The following is a 25,571-nucleotide window of genomic DNA, read 5'->3' on the forward strand; positions in this document are numbered from 1 at the left end:
TTCTAAATCCTGTGGTATGCTGCCATATTAAGTAGAAATTGCGCAACAAATTGGGGGGGGGGGTCTTTTTTCTCATATTGCCCTTTGTGAAAATGAAAAATCTGGGGCTAAAGCAACATTTTATTGGAAAAAAATTGATTATTAATTTAAACAACTAAGTGTTTCTAAATTCTACTAAATGTCTGTGCGCTCAATAGACTTTTCAATACATTCCTTGAGGGGTGTAGTTTCCAAAATGGGGGCACTTTTTCAGGGTTTCTACTCTATGTTTTCCACAGGGTCTCTTCGAATATGACATGGTGCCCAAAAACCATTCTAGCAAAAACTTCCCTCCAAAAACCATATGGCGCTCCTTCCCTTCTGATTCCTGCCATGTGCTGAAACAGCACTTTATAACCACACATGGGGTGTTGCCATGTTCAGAAGAAGATGCTTAACAAAAATTGGGTGATTTTTATCCTGTTACCCCTTGTGAAAATAAAAAATGGGGAGATTATGCAACATTTTATTGGAGGAAATGAAATTAAAATTTTCATTTTCACAGCCACGTGTTTCTAAATCCTATGAAACGCTTGTGGTGTAAAAGCGGTCAGTACACCCTTCAATAAACTCCTTGAGAGGTTTAGTTTCCAAAATGGGGTTACTTTTTGGGGATTTCTATTGTAGGGGTACTGCCCTCCAAAAACCATATGGTGCATCTTCCCTACTGAGCCCTGCAGTGTGCCCATGCATCAGTTTATGACTACATATGCGATGTTTCTGTAAATCACAGAATCAGAGTAATAAATATTGAGGTTGGTTTTGCTGTTATCTCTTGCTGTCTTGCAGGAAAAAATGGATTAAAGGGGTTTTCCCGGGATTTTCATACTGATGACCTCTCCTCAGGATAGGTCATCAGTATCTGATCGGTGGGGGTCTGACACCCAAGACCCCCGCCGATCAGCTGTTTAAGAAGGCACCAGTGCTCCTTTGTGCACCACAGCATCCCAGACACAGCCCCTTACATTGTATATTGGTTGTGCTTGGTATTGCGCTCCGTCCTATTGAAGTGAATGGGGCGATACCAAACACAGCCACTTTACAATGTACGGCACTGTGCTTTGTAAGCTGTGGGAAGGCTGTGGCACTCACTCGAGCACGGGTGCCTTCTCAAACAGCTGATCGGCAGAGTTCCCCAGTGTTGGACCCCACATATTGACTCAAATTTACTACTAACATGCAGTACGATGTGTCATGAGAAAACAATCTAAAAAATCACTTAGATAAGTAAAAGTATTCCAAAGTTATTACCACATAAAATGACATGTCAGATTTTCAAAATCTAGCTCGATCTTTAAGGCTACTTTCACACTTGTGTTCGGAGCGGATCCGTCTGGTGTCTGCACAGATGGATCCGCTCCTATAATGCAAACGACGGGATCCGTTCAGAACGGATCCATCTGCATTATCTTTCAGAAAAAATTCTAAGTCTGAAAGTTAGTCAAACGGATCCGTCCAGACTTTGCATTGAAAGTCAATGGGGGACGGATCCGTTTGAAATTGCACCATATTGTGTCAACTTCAAACGGATCCGTCCCGATTGACTTACATTGTAAGTCTGGACGGATCCGTTTGGCTCCGCTCAGCAGGCAGACACCCCAACGCTGCAAGCTGCGTTCAGGTGTCCGCCTGCTGAGCGGAGCGGAGGCCAAACGGTGCCAGACTGATGCATTCTGAGCGGATCCGCATCCACTCAGAATGCATTAGGGCGGTACAGATCCGTTCGGGGCCGCTTGTGAGAGCCTTCAAACGGAACTCACAAGCGGAACCCCGAACGCAAGTGTGAAAGTAGCCTAAGGTGAAAATTGTCTGAGTCCTTAATGGATTCAAGTGGTTGGCCCCTTTGGGACATTGATGGTATATCGTTAGGATGTTGCAGCAGTCTATTTAATGCATTAAGTTAATGCATGATGCATAAGTAAATTATATATTAATATTTTATGTGTCAGTTTACAGTTTGCTGCAACAGTGCATATAACCAATTAGATGCTAAGGTTTGATATATCTGTATATATATATATATTTATTTCATTTCATTTTCTAGACTATGTATCTTCCTCATCCCTTTAAATGCAGATTCAATTGCCATTGATATTTTTAGAATGCCTCTTAAGATGCACCACCAGAATGCTTTGTATTTTAGACTATTTTAGCAACACAAATCATTGCTCAGACGCCTGTGTTGCATCATTTTCACATTAATGAAAGACATTAAAGAATGAAAGAAGATTTACTTAGCTTAGTCAATTTAAGCCCATGGCATATTCTGATCTAATACTTTGCTCAAAATTAAAGTAATTTATGAATGTGTCCTGCTGATTATTTGCTTCAAAAGACAAGCACAATACGTCAGTAAACCCAAGAACAATGTCACTGGAAGATTCCTCATAATTGCAAAATATGTCTTAAAGGGAAATTATGAAACTTGTATAAGCTTTTTTTTAATTTGCACATACCTTTTTCCTCCAAAAATATTCTATTTTTGCCAGTGGCATGTCTTGCTGCCCAACTACAGACAGAGAAGGTTAAGAATTCATCTTGACCGTGGACATAAAGTGAACAAACTAGCCTTGATATTTCAGAAGAAACTCAGCAGTTTCTGCAGACCAGGCAATATTTCCATTAGGGTACAACCACATGATCAAGTCTCCTCATGCAGTTCATAAAAAGAGAAAAATCATAACTTAGAGTACTTTAACATTTGCAGCAGAGCGATCCGTCAAGCAGTTCCGTCTCCGGAACTGCAAGCTGGATCCGGCAAAACGTATGCCAACTGATGGCATTTGTAAAACTGATCAGGATTCTGATCAGTCTGAAAAATGCCTGATCAGTCACAAAAATTCATTGAAATGCTGGATCCATCTTTCCGGTGTCATCCGGAAAAAAGGATCCGGCATTAATTTTTTTCCCCTTTTTTTTCGGTCTGTGCATGCGCATGCCGGAAGGACAGATCCAGCATTCCTATGGAAAGAAATGTCGGATCCGGCATTCATGCAAGTCTTCAGTTTTTTTGGCCGGAGATAAAACCGTAGCATGCTGCGGGTTTATCTTTGTCCTGATCAGTCAAAAAGACTGAACTGAAGACATCCTGATGCATCCTGAACAGAATGCACTCCATTCAGAATGCATGGGGAAACAATTGATCAGTTATTTTCCAGCATAGTTCCATGCTAGTGTGAAAGTACCCTTACAGAAGTTAATAATTCCCCTGGTTTTGGCTTCCAGGCAAACCTGACCATGTGCTGTACCCTAAGAGCTCTTTCACACTTGCGTTCTTTTCTTCCGGCATAGAGTTCCGTCGTCGGGGCTCTATGCCGGAAGAATCCTGATCAGTTTTATCCTAATGCATTCTGAATAGAGTGAAATCCGTTCAGGATGCATCAGGATGTCTTCAGTTCCGGACCGGAACGTTTTTTGGCCGGAGAAAATACTGCAGCATGCTGCGCTTTTTGCTCCGGCCAAAAATCCTGAAGACTTGCCGCAAGGCCGGATCCGGAATTAATGCCCATTGAAAGGCATTAATCCGGATCCGGCCTTAAGCTAACCGTCGTTTCGGCGCATTGCCGGATCCGACGTTTAGCTCCTTCTGAATGGTTACCATGGCTGCCGGGACACTAAAGTCCTGGCAGCCATGGTAAAGTGTAGTGGGGAGCGGGGGAGCAGTATACTTACAGTCTGTGCGGCTCCCGGGGCGCTCCAGAGTGACGTCAGGGCGCCCCACGCGCATGGATGACGTGATCGCATGGCACGTCATCCATGCGCATGGGGCACTCTGACGTCATTCTGGAGCGCCCCGGGAGCCGCACGGACTGTAAGTATACTGCTCCCCCGCTCCCCACTACTACTATGGCAACCAGGACTTTAATAGCGTCCTGGCTGCCATAGTTACACTGAACGCATTTTGAAGACGGATCCGTCTTCAAATGCTTTCAGTTCACTTGCGTTTTTCCGGATCCGGCGTGTAATTCCGGCAAGTGGAGTACACGCCGGATCCGGACAACGCAAGTGTGAAAGAGGCCTAAGGCTGACTCAAAGGTTTTACAAATATTGCAGCTAAAATGTGTGTAAATCCATACTGCACAAACTTATTCAGGGCTGCGCTGGAGTGTGTAGTGCTGGAAACCAATATGTCACCCCTTTGTAGAGCATGGCCTAAAGAGAAATGTTCATCTAGATGGATTAATGACCTATTTAAACTTAACAATTGACAATGCTGTTGAATAGAAAACTGTTAAAATATCATTTAGCAACAAAAGAATACTGTACAGTAAAACTCAGTCCTGAGTGACCCATTTACATGGAATTTTCATGGAGCAGTTGAAGGACATTCAAGATTATACAGGAAAATAGTAGGCTCTGTGAGAGGGAGAGCAATCGGAAAGGACATTCAAATATTGCTATTGGAAATTTTATCTTGTTGCCATTGTATTGTTGTACATACAAGGCAATATTAAGGTTTTCTATTTTCAAGTTTACAATTTTAATGTATTTATTGTCATTCTTACAGAGTTAATACAGACTTTTACACTGCATTTCCTTGGTTCATTCTAAATATTACTAATTGTAATTGTTATTAACACTTAATATATGACATATTTGTGTGTTTTCTTACAGAAGCTGCAAGGAATCAATACTTCTTACAGTTGTGCAACCATACCCAGTGAGTAGAACATAAATAAATGTTTAACCATTAAAGGGGTTGACTCACAATGGACCTTTATCACCTATTCACATTACAGAAGCTAAATCTCTTATCACTGGGGGGCACCATACTGGGACAATCACTGGTCACTAGAAAGGGAGTCTCAAGCCCCATGTTCCTCCTAATTGCCTACCCGGAGTCTAAATGGTGTGGTGCTCCCTTATTTCTCCAGGCAATCTGAGGACTCTAGATTCAAGTTATTTTATTCATAACCAAGCGGAATCTGCCGACATATTTGCTACAATCAGACCTAAAACAAATTTCAAGAAATTTGCTTATGTCTATCTATATTCTAGTCTCCATGTTTTATTCTATATATATATTTTCTACTTGTATAATGTATTTGCTTTCTTATTAAACAATTGTTTGATTATGACAAATAATGTTTTCCTTGTGTTTTTTTCTTAAGTCACCAAAATCAGCATTTATTAGTGCAGCAAAAAAGGCAAGATTGAAGTCCAATCCTGTCAAGGTTCGATTTTCAGAGGAAGTCATCATCAATGGACAGCTTTCGGTAAGTGTTGTATGCAACTATTATTTACCACAGGTTTCCAAGATAACTACCATTCATTGGCTTCATATTCTTTGCCTATCTTCTTAAAACCTATTTTTGTCATTTTCATCTAGACTCCCACTATCTTAGGCCTCAGCTTTGTAGGGAACCATAATAGGGCAGTCATAGAGGTTCATGTGACCCTGCTGTAAAAAAGGATTTTTTGTCATCTTTCATACCATTTTTGACAGAAAGAAAAAAATCTGTACAGTTTTTATATATCCACTATCAGAATCTTATGCATACAGCACCATAGCACTGTACTGTGTAATGTGCAATAGATGACTGGCTCAACACACCATAACTAGGGATGAGCAAATCAAGTTCGGATGAAACATCCGAAGTCGATTCACATAATACTTTGTTTAATACTGTACAGAGTGAGCGCTCCATACAGTATTAGAATGTATTGGCTCCTATGAGCCAAAGTTATTACTTCGCAAAGTCTCACAAGACTTCGTATAATAACTTCATAAATCAATTACTATTGTAAAAAAACATTTCTCGAACTCAGGTTCAGTTGAACCGAACCCGAGTTCAGGAAATGTTTTTTTACAGTATAAATCAATTTATGACGTTATCACCCAAAGTCTAGTGAGACTTCGCAAATTAATAACTTCGGCTCAACGGAGCCAATACATTCTAATACTGTACGGAGCGCTCACGCCGTACAGTATTCAAACGAAGTATTATGAAAATCGACTTCGGATGTTTCATACGAAGTCAATTCGCTCATCCCTGATCATAACAATCAAAAAAGGTGTCACTGTGTAAAGAATATTACTAGTATCTACCCAAATTTAATAATGTGTAACCACAAATATGAGTGTTTATATTTATTTTCACAAGCTTTATCAAACTCAATCTAATTATGTACAGTGGATCGAAAAAGTCTACACACCCCTGTTAAAATGTCAGGTTTTTGTGATGTAAAAAAATGAGACAAAGGTAAATTATTTCAGAACTTTTTCCACCTTTAATGTGACTTATAAACTGTAAAAATCAATTGAAAAAATATAAAAATAAAATAATACGGTTGCATATAAACGAAACGAATACTTTGTTGAAGCACCTTTTGATTTTATTAAGGCACTCAGTCTTTTTGGGTATGAGTCTATCAGCATGGCACATTTTGACTTGGCAGGATTTGCCCACTCTTCTTTGCAAAAAACACCCCAAATCTGTCAGTTGCGAGGGCATCTCCTGTGCACAGCCCTCTTCAGATTACCCCACAGATTTTCAATCGGATTCAGGTCTGGGCTCTGGCTGGGCCATTCCGAAACTTTAGTCTTCTTCTGGTGAAGCCATTCCTTTGTTGATTTGGATGTATGCTTTGGGTCATTGTCATGCTGAAAGATGAAGTTCCTCTTCATGTTCAGCTTTCTAGCAGAATCCTGAAGGTTTTGTGCCAATATTGACTGGTATTTGGAACTGTTCATAATTCTCTCTAGCTTAACTAAAGACCCAGTTCCAGCTGAAGAAAAACAGCCCCAAAGCATGATGCTGCCACCACCATGCTTCACTGTGGGTATGGTGTTCTTTTGGTGATGTGCAGTGTTGTTTTTGCGCCAAACATTACTTTTGGAATTATGGCCAAAAAGGTCAACCTTGGTTTCATCAGACCATAACACCTTTTCCGTGCTTTTGGGAGACTTCAGATGTGTTTTTGCAAAGTGTCGCCAGGCTTGGATGTTTTTCTTCGTAAGAAAAGGCTTTCGTCTTGCCACTCTACCCCATAGCCCAGACATATGAAGAATACGGGAGATTGTTGTCGCATGTACCACACTGCCAGTAATTGCCAGATAATCCTGTAGCTCCTTTAATGTTCTGTAGGCCTCTTGGTTGCCTCCCAGACCAGTTTTCTTCCCATATTTTCATCAATTTTGGAGGGACGTCCAGTTCTTGGTAATGTCACTGTTGTGCCATATTTTCTCCACTTGATGATGTCTTCACTGTGTTCCATGGTATATCTAATGCCTTGGAAATTCTTTTGTACCCTTCTCCTGACTGATACTTTTTAACAATGAGATCCCTCTGATGCTTTGGAAGCTCTCTGTGGACCATGGCGTTTGCTGTGGGATGCGACTAAGAAAATTGTAGGAAAGACCAACTAGAGCAGCTGAACTTTATTTGGGGTTAATCAGAGGCACGTTAAATGATGGCAGGTGTATGCTGACTCCTATTTAACATGATTTTGAATGTGATTGCTTAATTCTGAACACAGCTACATCCCCAGTTATAAGAGGGTATGCACACTTATGCAACCACATTATTTTAGTATTTTTTTCTTCCCTCCACCTAAAAGATTTCAGTTTGTTTTTCAATTGAGTGGTACAGTTTATAGGTCACATTAAAGGTGGAAAAAGTTCTGAAATGATTTATCTTTGTCTCATTTTTTTTACAGCACAGAAACCTGACATTTTAACAGGGGTGTGTAGACTTTCTATACCCACTGTATAGCATACTTCATGATATAATCTTACATTTTTAAGACAATGCTACAGCAACACAAAAAAGAATGCTATTTTCTAATTTGACACCAGTTCCAGATTTTATTTTTAAGATAAAATTAGATACTGGCACTCTTTTAAGAAATTACTTAATTGTAACATCTTGGCAGGGGAAAAAACTGAGTTAGGGCTCATGCACACGAACGTATTTTATTTCCGTGTCCGTTCCATTTTTTTTGTGGACCGTATGCGGAACCATTAATTTCAATGGGTCTGCAAAAAGTAATTAAAGGGACACTGACAGGCCCAATAACCATAATTAGCTGTACATATGCATGCACAGGTCTTCTAATGTGCATTAAAAACATATAAGTATAACCCCTGTCCACATTATGAATACAGTAAACTCACGTTTTATAACCTGAACTAATCGCTGTTCTTTCTGCCCAAGGGGCGGGGTTTCAGCTCCACTTGCGCCCAGCCAGCATCAGCCCAACCGCCGCCCATATTCATTTCGCTGGGCGGCTTCTGCTGTCCCCGACCTTCCGAGATCCGGCGCATGCCCAATAGAAAGCTATGGGCATCGGACTCGCTTTCAGCTTCTGCGCATGCGCCCAGCACCCATAGCTTTCTATTGGGCATGCGCCGGATCTCGGAAGGTCGGGGACTGCAGAAGCCGCCCAGCGAAGTGAATATTGATGAGCTGGGCGGTGCTTCAAAACGGCGGTTGGGCTGATGCTGGGTGGGCGCAAGTGGAGCTGAAACCCCGCCCCTTGGGCAGAAAGAACAGCGATTACTTCAGGTTATAAAACGTGAGTTTACTGTATTCATAATGTGGACAGGGGGGTACTTATATGTTTTGAATGCACATTAGAAGACCTGTGCATGGATATGTACAGCTAATTATGGTTATTGGGCCTGTCAGTGTCCCTTTAAAGTTATTTTGTGTTCATTGCATTTCTGTATGTCCATTCCACAAAAAGAGGAACATGTCCTATTATTGTCCACATTACGGACAAGGATCACACTGTTCTATTAGGGGCCAGCTGTTCCGTACCGCAAAATATGGAATGTACATGGACTTCATCTGTATTTTTTGCAGATCCGTTTTTTGCAGACAGCAAAATACATATGGTTGTCTGCATGAGCCCTAATGCTCTCTAACTCTTGTTTAACTGGAGTCCCTTATATCATAGTTACTGCTGTGATGGCTTCACATCAAGTTAAGTTGAGATCTAAAAAAATTGTATTCAAAGCCCTTTAAGCTTTTCCCTGCATGAATGCGTGTCACATCACCACTATGTAAGAAATACTTCAAGGGCGTGGCTATACTTGATGTACATACTTTGGCTTTTCCTCAGCGGATTTCTGGCATAGATTTCACCCTTTTCCCAGAGGGTCAAATGTGCGGCAAATCCACAACTTTTCGGTGATGTATTTCACAACAAATGAGCACCATTTGATATGGATTTTGCTGTTGAAAAATTTCAGCATATACACTCAATTTTCTGCTGCACAAATCAGACCCCCTGCAAATGGGCAGTAAACTGGTAATCTTTCTGTCTGAGGATCAGTGGAGGTTTTGGCAATCATATCCTCACTGATATCACCAGGCAATATGCTATCACTTATACCAGTGGTAAAATCCATTTGGGGCACCTCAATTGTAGCTAAATGGTAGTTTGAGCTTCAAAGGAAATCTGAGGAAGCCTGATACTTAACTTATGAGAGTCCAAAAACTGTTCTTCTAAAACTCCCTCATGCTTTCACATTGCAGCTCTGTTTCTCAGATTGGCTGCTGTGTATATACTCTACCCAATACAACATCATAGTAGACAGTGCAGTCAATGGAGGGATTGTGAGCTCACAGTATAACATAAAATATACTTGTATGTGACACTATAATAAATGAACATGATCTAATATTACAATACAATATACAGTATTCAAAGTACACTTTAGTTTTTTAACATGATATGCTGTTCTGCATCCTTGATGAACACTAGTATGTAGACTACTGTGCATGCTTACATACTATTCTCTATATAGGAGAAAAACTGTGCGTGGGACATCACTTGGCTCCATCACGGCCACAACTGTTGTACATGAAATGTATTTTATTGATACATCTATGAAACAACATACAGGGCCAGATTTATCATTACTCTGACAGCTCACTCCACTTTCACATATGGCTAAAGTCAGTTTTAGCCAAGTCAGATTTATGATCGGCCCTTTAAGACTATAATAAATGTGGTTTGGCGGTAGCAGTTTATCCGTCAGTAAGCAGCTTTACAAAAGTCGCACGTTTTTATGAAAAAGTCGCACGTTTTTATGAAAAAGTCGCACGTTTTTATGAAAAAGTCGCATGTTCTATTAAAAAGTCTCATAAGATAAGCATGGTCCTCACTGGAGTGAAATTGCGAACTTTTTGAGACTTTTTTGCGACTTTTTAAATAGTCACAATAGTAAATCTGTCTAGAGATTCATTTACATAAGAAAACACGCCCACTTTCAGAAAACTGGCGAGCATAGTGCAGGGCAGAAAAAAGTCGCAAATTTTTGCGCAGTTTAAGCGATTGCGCAAAAATTTGCGACTTTTTCACTCCATTAGGGTCCATTCACACGTCCGTTGTTTGTATCCTGATCTGTTCCGTTTTTTGCTGAACAGATCTGGACCAGATCTGGACCCATTCATTTTCAATGGGTCCTGAAAAAAAATCTAACATTGTGCTGTCCGTTTTTTTTTCAGGACCCATTGAAAATGAATGGGTCCAGATCTGGTCCAGATCTGTTCAGCAAAAAACGGAACAGATCAGGATACAAACAACGGACGTGTGAATGGACCCTTATTCTGACTTGAGCTAATGATAAATCTGGCCCTTTTTTTTTTTTTTTTTATAAATATATATTTTTTATTTCCAGATCATAGTATTAATACATAAAACAATATTAATCACAGCGGTGTGCCCAGCATGGCAATCATAGACATCCTTACAAGAAAAGTTCTACACAACATCCTAAGAACACCCTCAAGATAATATATAATAATAACTATAGTATTTCTGATTAAAAATACTCCTTTTTTAAATCTTGGAGAGGAGGTCAGGGGTTGCACATAGGAGCCTACAGGATCTAACTGGTGTGCTGATAAAATAAAAGACGTGTCCTGTACAACAGTAATGGCCGTGATTGCACCAAGTGATGTCCACAGACAGTTAGACAAGAAGTTGTTCTCCTTCTGAGAGTTGGCCCCACAATACAGAAAGGATCTTTACGACATTGGCGGCATCAACCACTCTTTTTTAAAGGCTTTCCATTAGGCTAGGTCTACACGATGACATTTTTCTAATGGCATTCTATGGTGTCGCACTGCAACATGCGACATGCTGCGACTGTGACGCGACAGTCACAGAAAAATCCATCTCAAATGGATTTTCTGCGACTGTCGCATCGCAGTTGCAGCATGTTGCATGTTGCAGTGCGACACTATAGAATGCCATTAGAAAAATTGTCACGCAACATTGGTGCAACAAAATGTCACGCGACAAATGTCGTCGTGTAGACCTAGTCTTAGTGTTGTGCCTAATAGTTGAGTACCATCCAGGGGCATACATAGAAATCACTGGGCCCCATAGCAAAAATCTGAATTGGGCCCCTTAACCCTGCCCACTACCCACCATGGCCCCTCCCACTTCCTGACCTGGCTCCTCCCATGTCACACCCCCATTAAATAAATTTATACATGACCTACTGAAACTGTTAGGGATAAACATTTTTATTTTATTATTAACCAACTTTGTTGCAGTAACGTATAAAATGTACATATATTTTCCAATAAGGATTTGTTCTGTTTGTTTGCGTTTTGATAGTGAAAAAAAATTCTAAATTGGGGGAAAAAAATCTGTTTTACTTTTTTGTCGCCATATTTGGACCCCTATAACTTTTTTTAATTATGTATATGGAACTATATGGGGGCGATCTGAACTTTTCATTGATACCATTCTGGGGTGTTTATGACTTTTTGATCACTTTTTATTTAATTTATTGTGGAAAAGGAAGCAACCAAAAACAGCTAATCCACCTCTTTTTTCTGTTTTGCTGTTTGCCATATGGGGAATATTTTTTTATATTTTCATACAATGGGCGTGTCACTTGCCAGGCTTGCCAGAGTGAGCACAGGACAGTGGACACAGATGGGCCATGTCACTTGCCAGGCTTGCCAGAGTGGGCACAGGACAGTGGACACAGATGGGCCATGTCACTTGCCAGGCTTTAGCAGAGTGGGCACAGGACAGTGGACACAGGGCGCAATATGTATGCCACACAACAGAGCGAGTGCAGGGCAGGAGCGCATACACATCACTCCTCCTGGCGCCTCTGTCCACTGTGCTAAAGCCGGACATAAGCCACCCCCCACATCTTAACCCCTTTGCTACCTGCGCCATTTTGTCATCACTTCTCTTACCCCAAACCCCTTTAACTTCTTGCTGCTGATGCTGAGTGTGCACATATGCGCATGTGTTTGTGTGTGGGGGGGGGGGGGGGTTGGCTGGTTGGTGAAATATCATTTGGTGGCTATGTGCACACTCAGCATTAGCAGCAAGGAGTTAGAGGGGTTAATATCCAACCCCTAATACCCTCCAAAATGCCCGGGGGGGGGGGGTTGTTAGGAAGGAGTAGGTGTAGGTGTAGGAGGAAAGCACACTGTCCTCTATGAGCCCCCCCAACCACTAATGCCCCCCAAAATTCTCAGGACAGTGTGCTTTCTTCCTACTTCTCCCACATAGGCATTTTGGGCTCATAGAGGACAACAGGACTTACTGGAGTAGGATTGAAGCATGTCCCACCCTGTCCTGGCTGTCCCCCTCCCCACCCCTCCTCTCTCTTGCTGCCTGTGCCTGGCCTGTCAGGCTGTCAGTGTCTGACAATCTCTGAGTAATGGTATCTGAGTCTGACATTATCATCATACCTAGTCTCTGCTGTGCTGACTGAGTCTGCTCTCTGCGTTCAGGCCAGGCCAGGGAGTGGGACAGTCCGACAGGGTGCTTCTGACTTCGTCTCCTCTGCAGCTCTGCTCCTCAGGCACACTGGCGACGGCCGACGGCAAACCGATTCTCCCGCCTCCCTTGCGCACACTGGCCAATCAGCAGCTGCCTCAACAGAGTTGCCTTGTGCTGATTGGCCAGCGAGTGCTACTTGCAGTTGCAGGCTGGTTTGATCCTGATTCCGCAGCAGTCAGGTCAGGATCAGGTCAGGAGATCAGGTCAGACTCCGGGCGGGGGGGCGGGGGGGCGGGGGGCGGCTGGCTGGCGACGGAGATTACGCAAGAAGAGTTGGCTGAGCCTGAGAAGAAAAGCAGCCGCATAGCTGCATGTCATGAGTGGGCAGGGCCAAATTGTGTGGGCGGGGCCTTCTCTGCGCTCCGGGCCCCCCAGTGTCGCGGGCCCCATAGCAATGGCGTGGTCTGCCTCTATGGGCGGTACGCCACTGGCACCATCCTTTTTTAAATACTTTGGGCCCTAGTGCTTTCCTTTGTCTGTTTTGCCGTTTGGTGCGATATTATCCATATAGGCACCAGTGCATGCCTTTACATTTATTATCATGCCACTATGAACTCTGCAATAAGGAAGGGTAAAATCCAGGAAAATTCTGTACTAAGTTTGTCATTATCTGTAAATACAGTATAATATTGAATTCCCCTTGCCCGTTTAGTAGTTTCATAACATACATTTGTCATTATCATCACTGTCTTCATCGTTATCATCATTGCTAGCATCAAGAAGGGGACCTATATAAACCTCTGGAAACAGTATAAATGTCTAATGTTTTATTTTTATTTTTTTATATATTTTTTCATTTAAAATGAAATGGTATTTTTAATGCTTGGTGTGTTTCATCAGATATACTACCTTGGCTATCACTAGCTCTTCTGGAAAAAATGTTAATGGCACAATCATAATTCATCACGAGAATGGAAAATCTGCAGCATTTATTGCTATTTTGCAGCGAACAGCAGTGTTCCATTTTCCAAAATCCATCTAACACAAGCTATATTTATAAGAGATGATCCATTTAGGCTTAATAGTACATTCAAAAGGTCAACAATGTTTGTTGGGTCAATTACCTCTATGCGGTATGATAGGGAAACTAGCATGCTGAAAGAAATAATATTGAGCAATGACCAGCATTTGGTGCGGATCCATCATGGATCAGCACAGACGGATCCGTTCAGATAATACAACCGTCTGCATCCGCTCAGAACGGATTTGTTTGTATTATCTTTAATATAGCCAAGACGGATCCGCCTTGAACACCACTGAAAGTCAATGGAGGACGGATCCGTTTTCTATTGTTCCATATTGTGTCATAGAAAATTGATCCGTCCCCATTGACTTACATTGTGTGTCAGGACGGATCCGTTTGGCTCAGTTTCGTCAGACGGACAGCAAAGCGATGCAGGCAGCGTTTTGGTGTCCGCCTCAAGAGTGGAATGGAGACTGAACGGAGGCAAACTGATGCATTCTGAGTGGATCCTTTTCCGTTCAGAATGCATTAGGGCAAAACTGATCCGTTTTGGACCGCTTGTGAGAGCCCTGAACGGATCTCAGAAATGGAAAGCCAAAACGCCAGTGTGAAAGTAGCCCACAAATATTTTTAGAATTTTTTTCAGCACAAAACCACATAATGATTTCTTGACAATAAGGCCTCCTGCACACGAACGTTTTTTTACACGGTCCGCAAAAACGGGGTCCGTAGGTCCGTGATCCGTGCCCGTTTTTTCTTCCGTGGGTCTTCCGTGATTTTTGGAGGATCCACGGACATGAAAAATGAAAAAAAAATCTAAGTCAAGTTTGCCATTGAAATGATAGGAAAAAACGGACACGGATCACGGACACGGATCACGGACACGGATGACAATCTTGTGTGCATCCGTGATTTTCACGGACCCATTGACTTGAATGGGCCCGTGAACCGTTGGCCGTGAAAAAAATAGGACAGGTCATATTTTTTTCACGGCCAGGAAACACGGCTCACGGATGCGGCTGCCAAACGGTGCAGTCTCCGATTTTTCCACGGACCCATTGAAAGTCAATGGGTCCGCAAAAAAAACGGAAAACGGCACAACGGCCACGGGTGCACACAACGGTCGTGTGCAGGAGGCCTAATAGAAAGTTTGTTTAGTGCTTTGATAAGAAAAGTAATCGTCAAGGAGAACAGGGACACATCCACAATGAAATCTGTTATTAATTAGTGAATCACCAGCTTTAATACAATTCACTGTCTTGTGATAAGGACACAACAAATTCTAATACACTTCATCCTACTGCTTTTTCACACAAGAAAAGTTACCCACCATCTCCCTACAGCATTCAAACCATTGGTCCAAAATAGACATTTAGCTAGTGCAACTGGACAAGCACTTTAGTAGTATTGACGTGTAGAGATGGCCTTGTGGTTCGCCCGGCGGTCGTTTCGCAGCGAACTTTGCTTGTTCACGATTCACCGAACATGCGAACATATGGAGAAATTTGCGCCCGCCATATTCTTTTACATTGTGAAGAACTTTGACTCATGACACATCCATCAGGTGGTGCAGGACAGCCAATTAAGACGTTTCAGCACATGGACACACTCCCTACCTTATAAATAAACCTGATCTGGGCGCCATTTTACATTTAGTCTTTTGCCAGTGTAGGGAGAGGTTGCTGTGTGGAGCAGGGACAGACTGTTAGGGAAACCAAACACTAGATAATAGGGCCACAAAAGTCATTTTAGGCACTAGTATAGGTGTGCTATCGATATGTGTGATACACAGAGGGGTGTAATATACTTATAATATACTTTTATAATGAGTCAAAAACACATAGATCTATATAGTGATCACCTGGAAGTCAGGGGCCTAGGGGCTTACTAGGGCCATTTTTATATAGGGTAAGGTTCCAGACCGGGTCGCTCTTATCAGGGCGGGTGGTCTGTGGTAAGGCTATCAGGGCCAGAATAGCACCCCCCTGTAGGGCAATATCAGGGACAGTTCTTTGCCCACCCTGTCCTTCAATACCACATCATCATCTAGCCCAGGGATGGATGCTTTTTTTTGCTTTCCCTCCTGGATTCATCGATGTGCACTGGAACCCCCCGGATTGTGGTAGGACATATGGTTTATGATTTGGTGCCGCCGAGCACCTGATTTAGTGCCACCGAGCACTTGTTATTGCCTACCACATCTATGCTTTTTGGTTAACTTTAATAATTTCATTTATTTTCATTTTGAGGGATATCTTTTCCATTCACACGTCCGCAAAATGGGTCCGTATCCGTGCAGACCCATTCATTTTCAATGGAGCCAGAATGTGCTGTCTGCATCCGCGGATCCGCACTTCCGCATCTGTGCTTCCGTTTCCACAAAAAAACATGTCCTATTATTGTCCGCAATTGCAGACAAGATTAGGCATTATCTATTATAGTGCCACAAACTGCGGAATGCACATTGCCAGTGTCCGTGTTTTGCGGATTCGCAAAACACTTACGGAAGTGTGAATGGACCCTCATAGTAACATTATTAAAGGTTACGTTTTATCTTTATGTATATTCTAATGCATTGCCTTCCTTGTACAATGTTATAATATACTTTCTATGTTAGAAAGTATATTATAGTGCAGTTGTGTGCGGTTCTGCTGCGATACTGCAGGTATATAGAGGGACGAGCGTTATTGAAACAAATAATTTCTACTGGTGTGATATACCAGTCGCCCCACAAAAAAACTGATTGAAGCGGGGTGTTATATACCAATATACTTTCTTTATAGTGCATTTGAGTACTGTATAGTGCATTTGCGCATGCGCGTACGCGAAAATTATATTGCCGATATTTCGCATTCGAATAATACATCTGGCATGTCACTGTCCATGTTGTGGGACTATTTGAGCACTTCTAGTAATTATTTCTTGGCTGCAAATATGAGCTGAAGGTATTTCAGGTTCGCCTGCCATTAAAATGAATGGGACCCGCCGCGAACTTGCGGTTCGCGAACATTTGATTGCGGTTCGCGAACTGCCCCGGCAGATGTTCGTCCATCACTATTGACGTGTACAATTCAAAAGGTTCTACACCAATATTATATTTTGCAAAATATGGTTAGTGTGGCAGTGAGAGACAGGGAAAGGCTTGGCTTAACGCTTCCAATGTCTCACTGCCTTTCTCTGCTACCCTTTTGAGCTGAGGACCTGAGTAATCTGAGATACGCAGGTTGCCATAGAGGTGCTGACAACCGCACTGAAAAATCTATGTTTTAGCTATTCAGATCTACGCTGGAATGGGAGCTGAAAGTAGGAAATATCATGGTGTTTTTGACATTTTCCTTTCTTTGTATGAAAGAAAATCGTATGAAAGAAAAATATTGTAAAATGTAAGGTACGCTTTAAGAAGATAATTTAGCATATTTCTAATGTTAAAAAATCGAATCTTGATAGGTCTAAGTTGCAGGTCCTTGACCCCCATACACATGCACAATAAATCTTGGCTATGTGTTGCTGCCACTCTGTAGGCAGCCTGTATTTGGCACCAGGTCTGGTCAAATGGAGCTGTACAATGCTGTATAAGAATCACTAACGCCTCTGGGATCATGTTAACCTATGAACACTTGTTTTACACTTTCCAATAAATATGTGTTTACACAGTGAGTTGATTTCCTAGACATGAAAAATCCTGTTATTTGCTTTTATTATTGTAAACATCTGTGAGCAGGGGTGGACTGGGAACTGGCCCCATTTTTTAGTCGGGTCCAAATTGATGGAAGGCAGAGCTAGCAATACCATATTGAGGCACATTATGCCATCCCAACAGAGCCCAATACTACAGTCCATCACAAAATACTGCCGCGAAAGCACAAAATACATAGCCAAAAATGTCAATTGGCCAGCCAAAAATGAGGGCTCAGGCGGATCGGCCCACCGGGAGATTTCTATGTAAGGTCTATGGCCAATCTGCCCCTGCCTGTGTGAATTAGGCCTTGTGCATATATGGTAGATATTTCCATTGTGGAAATAGCTTGTTATCTGTGGCTAAATCCATGTGATATAGGTAGATTTTTCTATCAGTATTACTTATTCAATTAGTTTTTTTACGTTTAGTTTTATTTAAACTAATCCGACACAACATTAAATCTACCTGCATAATAGTTTTTAGCCCCCCCCCCCCCCCCCATTTCCTAAAATAGATCTGCCCTTTTGAGACACAAAACCTTTGACGTTGTGCTATTGGACACCAATACTAGCAGCAGAATCTTTAAGTCTTGTAAGTTCTAAGGTGGGGCCTCCATGGATCAGACTTGTTCTTCCAGCACATTCCACAGATGCTCAATTGGGTAGAGATCTGAGAAATTTGAGCCAATGAAAATACCTTGAACTTTTTGCCATATTCCTCAAACCATTCCAAAAGAAGGTTGCCGTTTAGCAGGGTGCATTATCCTGAAAAAGAGGTCACTGCTATTAGGGTATACAATAAAGGGCTGCACTTTGTACGCAGCAATGTTAAAGTAGGTGGAACATGTAAAAAAAATCCACACGAATGCTTGGACCCAAGGTTTCGTAGCAGAACATTGCCTTTAACATTCCATTGCCTCCACCACCTTATCTTCTACTTATAGTGCATCCTAGTGCCATCTTTTCCCCAAGTGACACACATGAATCCAGTCGTCCTCATGATGTGAACAAAAACATGATTCATCAGACAAGACCACCTTCTTTTTTTGCCCCATGATCTAGTTTTGATGTTCATATGTCCATTGGAGCTGCTTTTGGAAGAAGAGACGGGTCATCATGGACATCATAGGCTACAAAGTCCAATGGAAAGCTAGCTGTGGTGCCAGTATTCACTTCCAACAATTTGTGCTGCAGTATCTCCTATTTGGCATTGGGCCAGACTGGTCAGCCTTCACATTCTACACACATCACTAAGCTTTGGGGACCCATGACTGGTGTACTTATTGTCCTCTCTTTGATCATATTTGGTAGGTACTAACCACTGCATACCATGAATAAGCCACAAGACCTGCCATTTTGGAAATGATGTGACCCTGTTTTCTAGCCACCACAATTTAGCCCTCGACAAAGTCATTAATATCCTTCCACTTGTCAATTATCCCCACTTTCAAGAGCTGACTGCTGACTTGCTGCTTAATATATCCCACGTCTTGAAAGGTTCCCTTATCACTTTTAATGTTATGACTGATGTATTCATTCAGTAATGCTGATTTAAATATGTCCATGTATTATCCTGCCTACATGTACTGTACCCATGCTATGTGTCAATAAGTCACATAGTCATGGAGATCAGATTTACTTTACTGTTCAATAAATTGTACTGATTGATATCTATGACCGTTTTGTTTACACTTTATCACTACAAAATGTAATGGGAAAGAAAATATGCTAAATTAACCTGTTTCTTACTTACATTTCCATAGGAAACAGTCAAAGACAATTCACTTCTGTTCATGCCAAATGTCCTAAAAGTGTATTTAGAAAATGGGCAAACCAAATCCTTTCGTTTTGACAGTGGTACTTCTATAAAGGTAAGATCAAATACAATGATTATGTTTCTACTGTATAATTATCCCGATGACCAATCCTCTTTAAAAGATTATACATCTTACTAAATTATCCAACCTGTTTGCATATAGGAGTCACAAATTATCCAACCTGTTTGCATATAGCAGTCACAAATTATCCAACCTGTTTGCATATAGGAGTCACAAATTATCCAACCTGTTTGCATATAGGAGTCACAAATTATCCAACCTGTTTGCATATAGCAGTCACAAAGGCCTTATCTAAAGTACAGCATGGATGTTACACTCATTCCTAGGCAGGTTCTTTAGGTTAGTTCTGTAGTGGCAACAGCTTCTTGTCTGAGAGAGAATAGGACATACAGTATTTCACACAACTTACATATAAAATGCCCTTTTTACATTAGTATACAAACCATTTAAAGGGAACCTGTCACCAGGATTTTGGGTATAGAGCTGAGGACATGGGTTGCTAGATGGCCACTAGCAAATCCACAAGATCCAGTCCCCATAGCTCTGTGTGCTTTTATTGTGTAAAAAACCCGATTTGATACATATGCAAATTAACCTGAGATGAGTCAGAGCTTGAAAATATGACTATTCTCTGGTCACACAAGTAAGATATGACTCTTTTATGTTAATTTGCATATGTATCAAATTTTTATTTTATTTTTTTACACAATAAAAGCACACAGAGCTATGGGGACTGGGTATTGCAGATGTGCTAGCGGCCATCTAGCAACCCATGTCCTCAGCTCTATACCCAAAATCCCTGTGACAGGGTACATCCATTTCAAAACCATTCTCAACTCCTGGTTACCACCACTTGCAGAGCTACCTATAGTGGAGGGGTTGGGGGATGGGTCCTCACTACACTCTGGCACTTGTATATAGTACATATTAGTGAGTTTTCCTGTCTGGCAGCTCAGCTGTTATGGCATATCGTAGGCAGGATATGTAGTGAGCCCCCCCCCCCCCCCATGCAGCTCTGCAAGTGGAAGCAACCAGTCCTCCTCACATTCTAGGATGGGTTGAAGGTGGCCTGGAGAACCCTTTTAATGTACAGTATAGCTGAAGGAGAATGGTCACTTATAACTCACTTTGATGAATATGCAGTCTTTATAGCAGTGGCAATTGCTCCTGAACTATTCATGAATCGCATAAATGATGCATTGCCTATACAATTGTATAAGTGATAGCCAATAGAGATTCATGCTATGATTACTTCAGGGGAAGAGAATTAGTCCACAGGTTTCATTGTCAAGTGTATCCAGACCTTTAGACAACAGCTTGTACTTTACAGGTACTTTTTATGGCAGACTGCAGCTCCTCTCCAATTTTTTTCATGACCTAGTTGGTAACCTTTTGTACTCAGCTACACATATTGTTTTAATGGTTTTGAGACTCATCCTCATCTCAGTAAAACATTGTAATAACATAGTATCAACGCGATTCAGCACCAGATACACGGATTTCAATCTGCCAAAGCTTGACCTTGTAATAGTGATGAACAGAGTCTGTCATTGTTTTATCTTTTATATGAAATGTAGACTTCCCAAACAACACAAATTGACGATGAGCTATTGTAATCATATACTGAGGGACCTATTTAATAAAAGGTCAATAAATTGTGGAATTACATATGGCTTATGCCAGATGTGCCACGACAATATGCCATATTTATAAAGTATCCTGAGAAAGGAAAATGAAAGGTGTATTTCAGAGGTTTGCATTCTTTGTATGATTTAGAATGCATTAAAGGTCCTGGGTTACACCACAGATACATGCCCTTTCCTTTACACATCCATCACACCCATTAAAGTCTAGGGGTGCTTGAAAAAACTTGAACACAACATAGATACTCTTGGAATAAATGTTTTAGCAATATATGTGGAATCCGGATGACACATGGAGGTAAAAAAAAAAAACGGGGACACAGACCAAACCCCGATCCTTCATGAACATCTTCACAGATGAACCACTGACCATCTTGTCACTGATGTCATCACAGATACAGATGTGTGAATAAGGCCTAAGGCCAGCACTGCTATGCAGGGAAAGTCACCAAGAACTGCAGAACTGTACCACTCTATTCTGATGATCAGTGGGGGAGCTGGAATTTTCACCCCAAATGATTACAGAGTGATAGTATAGTCTAGCAATACGTCATTACTTCTTGTAGTAACCAAACCCATTTAATTATATAGGGCCCACAGAGCAATGCAGGACATTTCAAATTGTTAGATCCTCCATGCTGCATAAATTAAAATCAATCCATTAAAAAAAATGTGTTGTGAAGACTGAACCCCTATTATATGTGCCCCATTAGGGTATATGAATGTCATATCCCACTCACAAACAACATCTCTTACTCTGCCATAGCCAGCCTGTCCTTTTATTACCTTTTGGCTGTGTATGTATTCTACATCTGAAAGGTCCCATTTAATACTCAATCCCACCTCTGCAGGGAGAAATGTAGGGCTGGATATGTCCTTGCTAAGTTAGTAATTGTGCACTAGGAAAGTCCGGGAATCTACCAGATAATGGCTAACGAGCGTTCATAGCCAGTGTAAAGGTGCCACCGATTACACGATGAACGTGCAATCGGCTAAAATAGATAATTTGTGCAGACACAAAAATAATCATTTGTCGGAAGCAGACCGTGCTGTGTAAACACATTCTGCTGCCAGAAAACAAGTCTGTATGAGGATAAGTGATGGCTTATGATCACTCCTCCCCAGAATGTGGAGGAGATTGCTGCATGTAAGAGCAGCGGTCTTCTCCACTGACGAGCAGGCGCTTGCAGGGAAGGAGAGCTTCCTTTCTGACAATCGCCTGCTGTATCATCCTGTCTAAAGGGACCTTAAGGAAGTCTAAGTATTAGGTCATGTACAGTACAGGATGACAAATGCTTGTATCCTGATTTTTATTATTTTCTTAGATTTTCCTAGTGCACAATTACTAATTTAACATGGACATATCCAGTTCCGAGATAACAGGCCCTTTGTTGAGCATGGGTATGACTGTATCACAGGTGGATGAAGGAATACTCCAGAATTATTTAAAAGGGAATTTGTCACCTCTAATATTTCCAGGCAGTGAAAACCAGATAGTGAGACTCGGACCATAGACACAATAGACTGGTTCAGACTCTCTAAATTCTATGAGGGTGTCTCTAGGCATGCTTTGCGACCTGTGCAGAGGTTTGTACAAGGAAGAAGGAGATAAGCTCTGACATATTGTGAATGGTAGATCCTGTGTTATCTATATATAGGTGACATCTGTGATTGTTATCCTGCCTATGATGATAGTGAGATGCATACTGATGTGATCTGTACAGACTAAGAACGAACCCTATTATTGGGCTTAGTGGCCAGTGCAAAAACTGACGGATTTGTGGATTATTTTTAAAGTATAACTGTCATATATATATATTTTTTGAGTATTGGATTGTGGTGATCCTTGGTGGCCCTATTTCAACTTTTCACTGTGTATTCAATTACCCCTTAATTCCACAGTTTTGTTCCCCGTACTGCCTACTTTTACCTGTGCTTAAAATAGGGTTGCTAGGCATGGTCCGTCTATTTGTTGATGGACGGAGCACGCAGACGCAGGCAGACAGGGACTGTAAGTAAATGATTAAAGCCAGGTCCTCCCCAGCAGCTGATTACAGCTCCCTCACTCAGCAGACTGGGACAATGCAGAGTTGGAGCAGCGCAGACCAGGGAAGGGAGATCTGTCATATGCTCAGTGTATAAATGAAAGCAACATGTGGTAAGAGGACCCCTTTGTGCTGCAGGATATTAACCCTTTAGGGGGGAGGGCTCTGGTTACTGACACTTTTGGGGGGCTATTGTTACTGGCTAGTGAGGGCAGGCGGGATTAGCCTCAGGGTGAGGAAGGTGGCAGCCATCTTAACTGAATAGTGAAATTGCAGTTTTGTGCAGACTGGTTGCTAAGGGCTGAATCTTATTAAATATGGGGTAAGTCAGTCTAATAGTAAAAGATTCTGGAATATCATGTTATTAGTAACTACATATATGAAAATTTAAATTAGGGTCTAAGTGTGACAGTTATCCTTTAAGTATAGATAATAACATGGAACATTTTTAAAGACCACCAATCATTCTTTAAAAATGTTTAACATAAAACTTAACTTCAACAGTTGGTCATTTTCTGGCAACATATTTCCTTTAACCCCATAGTGACCACCCATACGTGTTTTTACAGTGGTCACTAAGGGTCCTTAGTCTAAGCAATGCACGGGTCCCCCATCCAGCAGGGAGCGGGGGCCTGGCTCTCACATGAGAGCCGTGGCCCTGCTCTAACAGTCCAGGCCGGCAGGAACACCAATCCAGGCTGTTTAACACTTAACATGCCGTGAGCAATGGCGGCAAACGCATGTAAAGTGCTGACAGAGGGAGTGAACTCCCTCTGTCTCCCATCAGCACCGTGAAAATGCAATTGTGGGGCACCGATGTGTGTAAAGGCTGGCTGGGGTCTCATGTAGGCCCTAGACTAGCCTTGAGTAATTTCCAGCAGGCTGCACCTCTCTGGCGCAGCCTGATGGTCAATGTCAGAATAGCATTGCCATTAAAATGCAATGCACTATAGGGATAGTGCATTGCATTTTAAAAGCAATCAAAATACAATTTCTTATAGTCCCCTTGTGGGACTATTAAGTGGTAAAATAAAAAAAATTATCAGCTGCTTCCTTTAGAGAGGACAATGCTACCTGGCAGTGCCATATATGCTTTTTTACCATTATTCCTCCTGTGCACATTCTACAACATAGAGCACCATTTCATCTCAGAATAGGACTGCTGTTATGTAATGTGATTTTAATCATAATGGTAAGCTGCATGGTCCACAACAAAACATACACCAGATACTCTTTCCTCCTTTGTGTCAGCCACTAATTAGAATTGCCATTATAAGTAGATTATATCCTCCTATCAGAGGGAATCACATTTCTGATCAAGTTTCAGCACTTGGATTTGTCGTGGACATTAAAGTCGTTTGGGTCCTTTGCAGATCCCCCCTGTCTCATTAACGAGACCAATCAGTCTCTAAACTGTGATATTGCAGCTGCAATGTTTAATTGGTGCCATAATCTACCTAATCCAAAAAATGTCTATCTGCTTTCCCATTACTTCTCTCATTGTACTTAACATTTCCTGTTTAACAATCCATGCCATCTGTCTATGTCACATGCAGAAGCAAAGCTCCGCAGCCCAGATTAGAATCTTATTAATTTATTTGCATAGGTATTTTTAGAGAGTTATGGATGACATATACATTAATATGATTTCCTATGCTCATTATTTTAATGTGTTCTTGCTGAAACTAATGCAACTACATAATAACCCATTGGTGTATTGTCTTTGACTCAATCTGCAATTTGTGTTTTCATGTCAGCAGCCACAGTTTTTTTTATTTTGTATCTCCTATTGGGTACACCAAATTTAATCTACGGGTAGATTGGACAGTCAGTGAATGAATGAAATGCAATGTCGACTGTTTAAAGGGAACCTGTCACCAGTTTTATGGTGTCCTAACTAAGGGCAACATAAATAAGTGACTGATTCTCTTAGCAAAATGCTGGGTCACTTTCTTTAAGTGACCCAGTCAATCTGCCAACATCTTGTATTGAAAAGCTCCAGCTGATAATGATGAGTTCTGAATATTTATGAGCTCCTGACTCTCCCCGCCTACCTGCTGCTGATTGACAGTTATTTTCCATATGAATCAGCAGCAGGTGGGCAGGGGAATGGCTATAGCTCTGAATTAAATATACGCTGGACTCAATGACATCACGCTGGACTCAAATCAGCTCATTAGCATGCGGCATCTTTGTGTGTATATTATGAGGTAACCATCTGTCACACCAGTAAGTGAATACATCTAAGGCACTTTTTAGTAGTTAATGATTGTATTTAATTAGTTAGATTATAATCAAATATCCACATGACAGGTTCCCTTTAAACACGAAATCTGCCTCCATCTTCCTTGCTTGTTTGTTGGGAGGTGATAAACTCCTGTACAGGCCTCATTTAAAATGTCACATACATGTACTCTTTCCCATATTATGTTATTTCTCATGATTCTAGATGAGCTAGATTCCTTGCCATCAGTGGCAAACACAGAAGAACAGGGGTCCTGTAGCATAAATCAACTACGGTGCCAGGCGTCGTCATCCAGGACAGAAGGGTCTGCTGTTTGCATCGCCCCCCAAGTCCTTTTTATGATCTACTTGT

General features: G+C 41.5%; 1 protein-coding gene across 3 annotated transcripts in view; it reads left to right on the top strand.

Annotated features, from left to right (window-relative positions):
- Positions 1 to 25,571, top strand: part of FRMPD4 (FERM and PDZ domain containing 4) — a 553,304-nt gene that overhangs the window by 508,214 nt on the left and 19,519 nt on the right. For all 3 annotated transcript variants that reach the window (XM_044286281.1, XM_044286283.1, XM_044286282.1), the window contains 3 exons: positions 4,654 to 4,699; positions 5,151 to 5,255; positions 19,213 to 19,320. In XM_044286281.1, coding sequence (XP_044142216.1) covers positions 4,654 to 4,699; positions 5,151 to 5,255; positions 19,213 to 19,320 — 259 coding nt within the window. The remainder of the gene's footprint in view (positions 1 to 4,653; positions 4,700 to 5,150; positions 5,256 to 19,212; positions 19,321 to 25,571) is intronic.

This window comes from Bufo gargarizans, chromosome 3 (genome assembly GCF_014858855.1).
Source record: "Bufo gargarizans isolate SCDJY-AF-19 chromosome 3, ASM1485885v1, whole genome shotgun sequence".
NCBI classification, from domain to species: domain Eukaryota; kingdom Metazoa; phylum Chordata; class Amphibia; order Anura; family Bufonidae; genus Bufo; species Bufo gargarizans.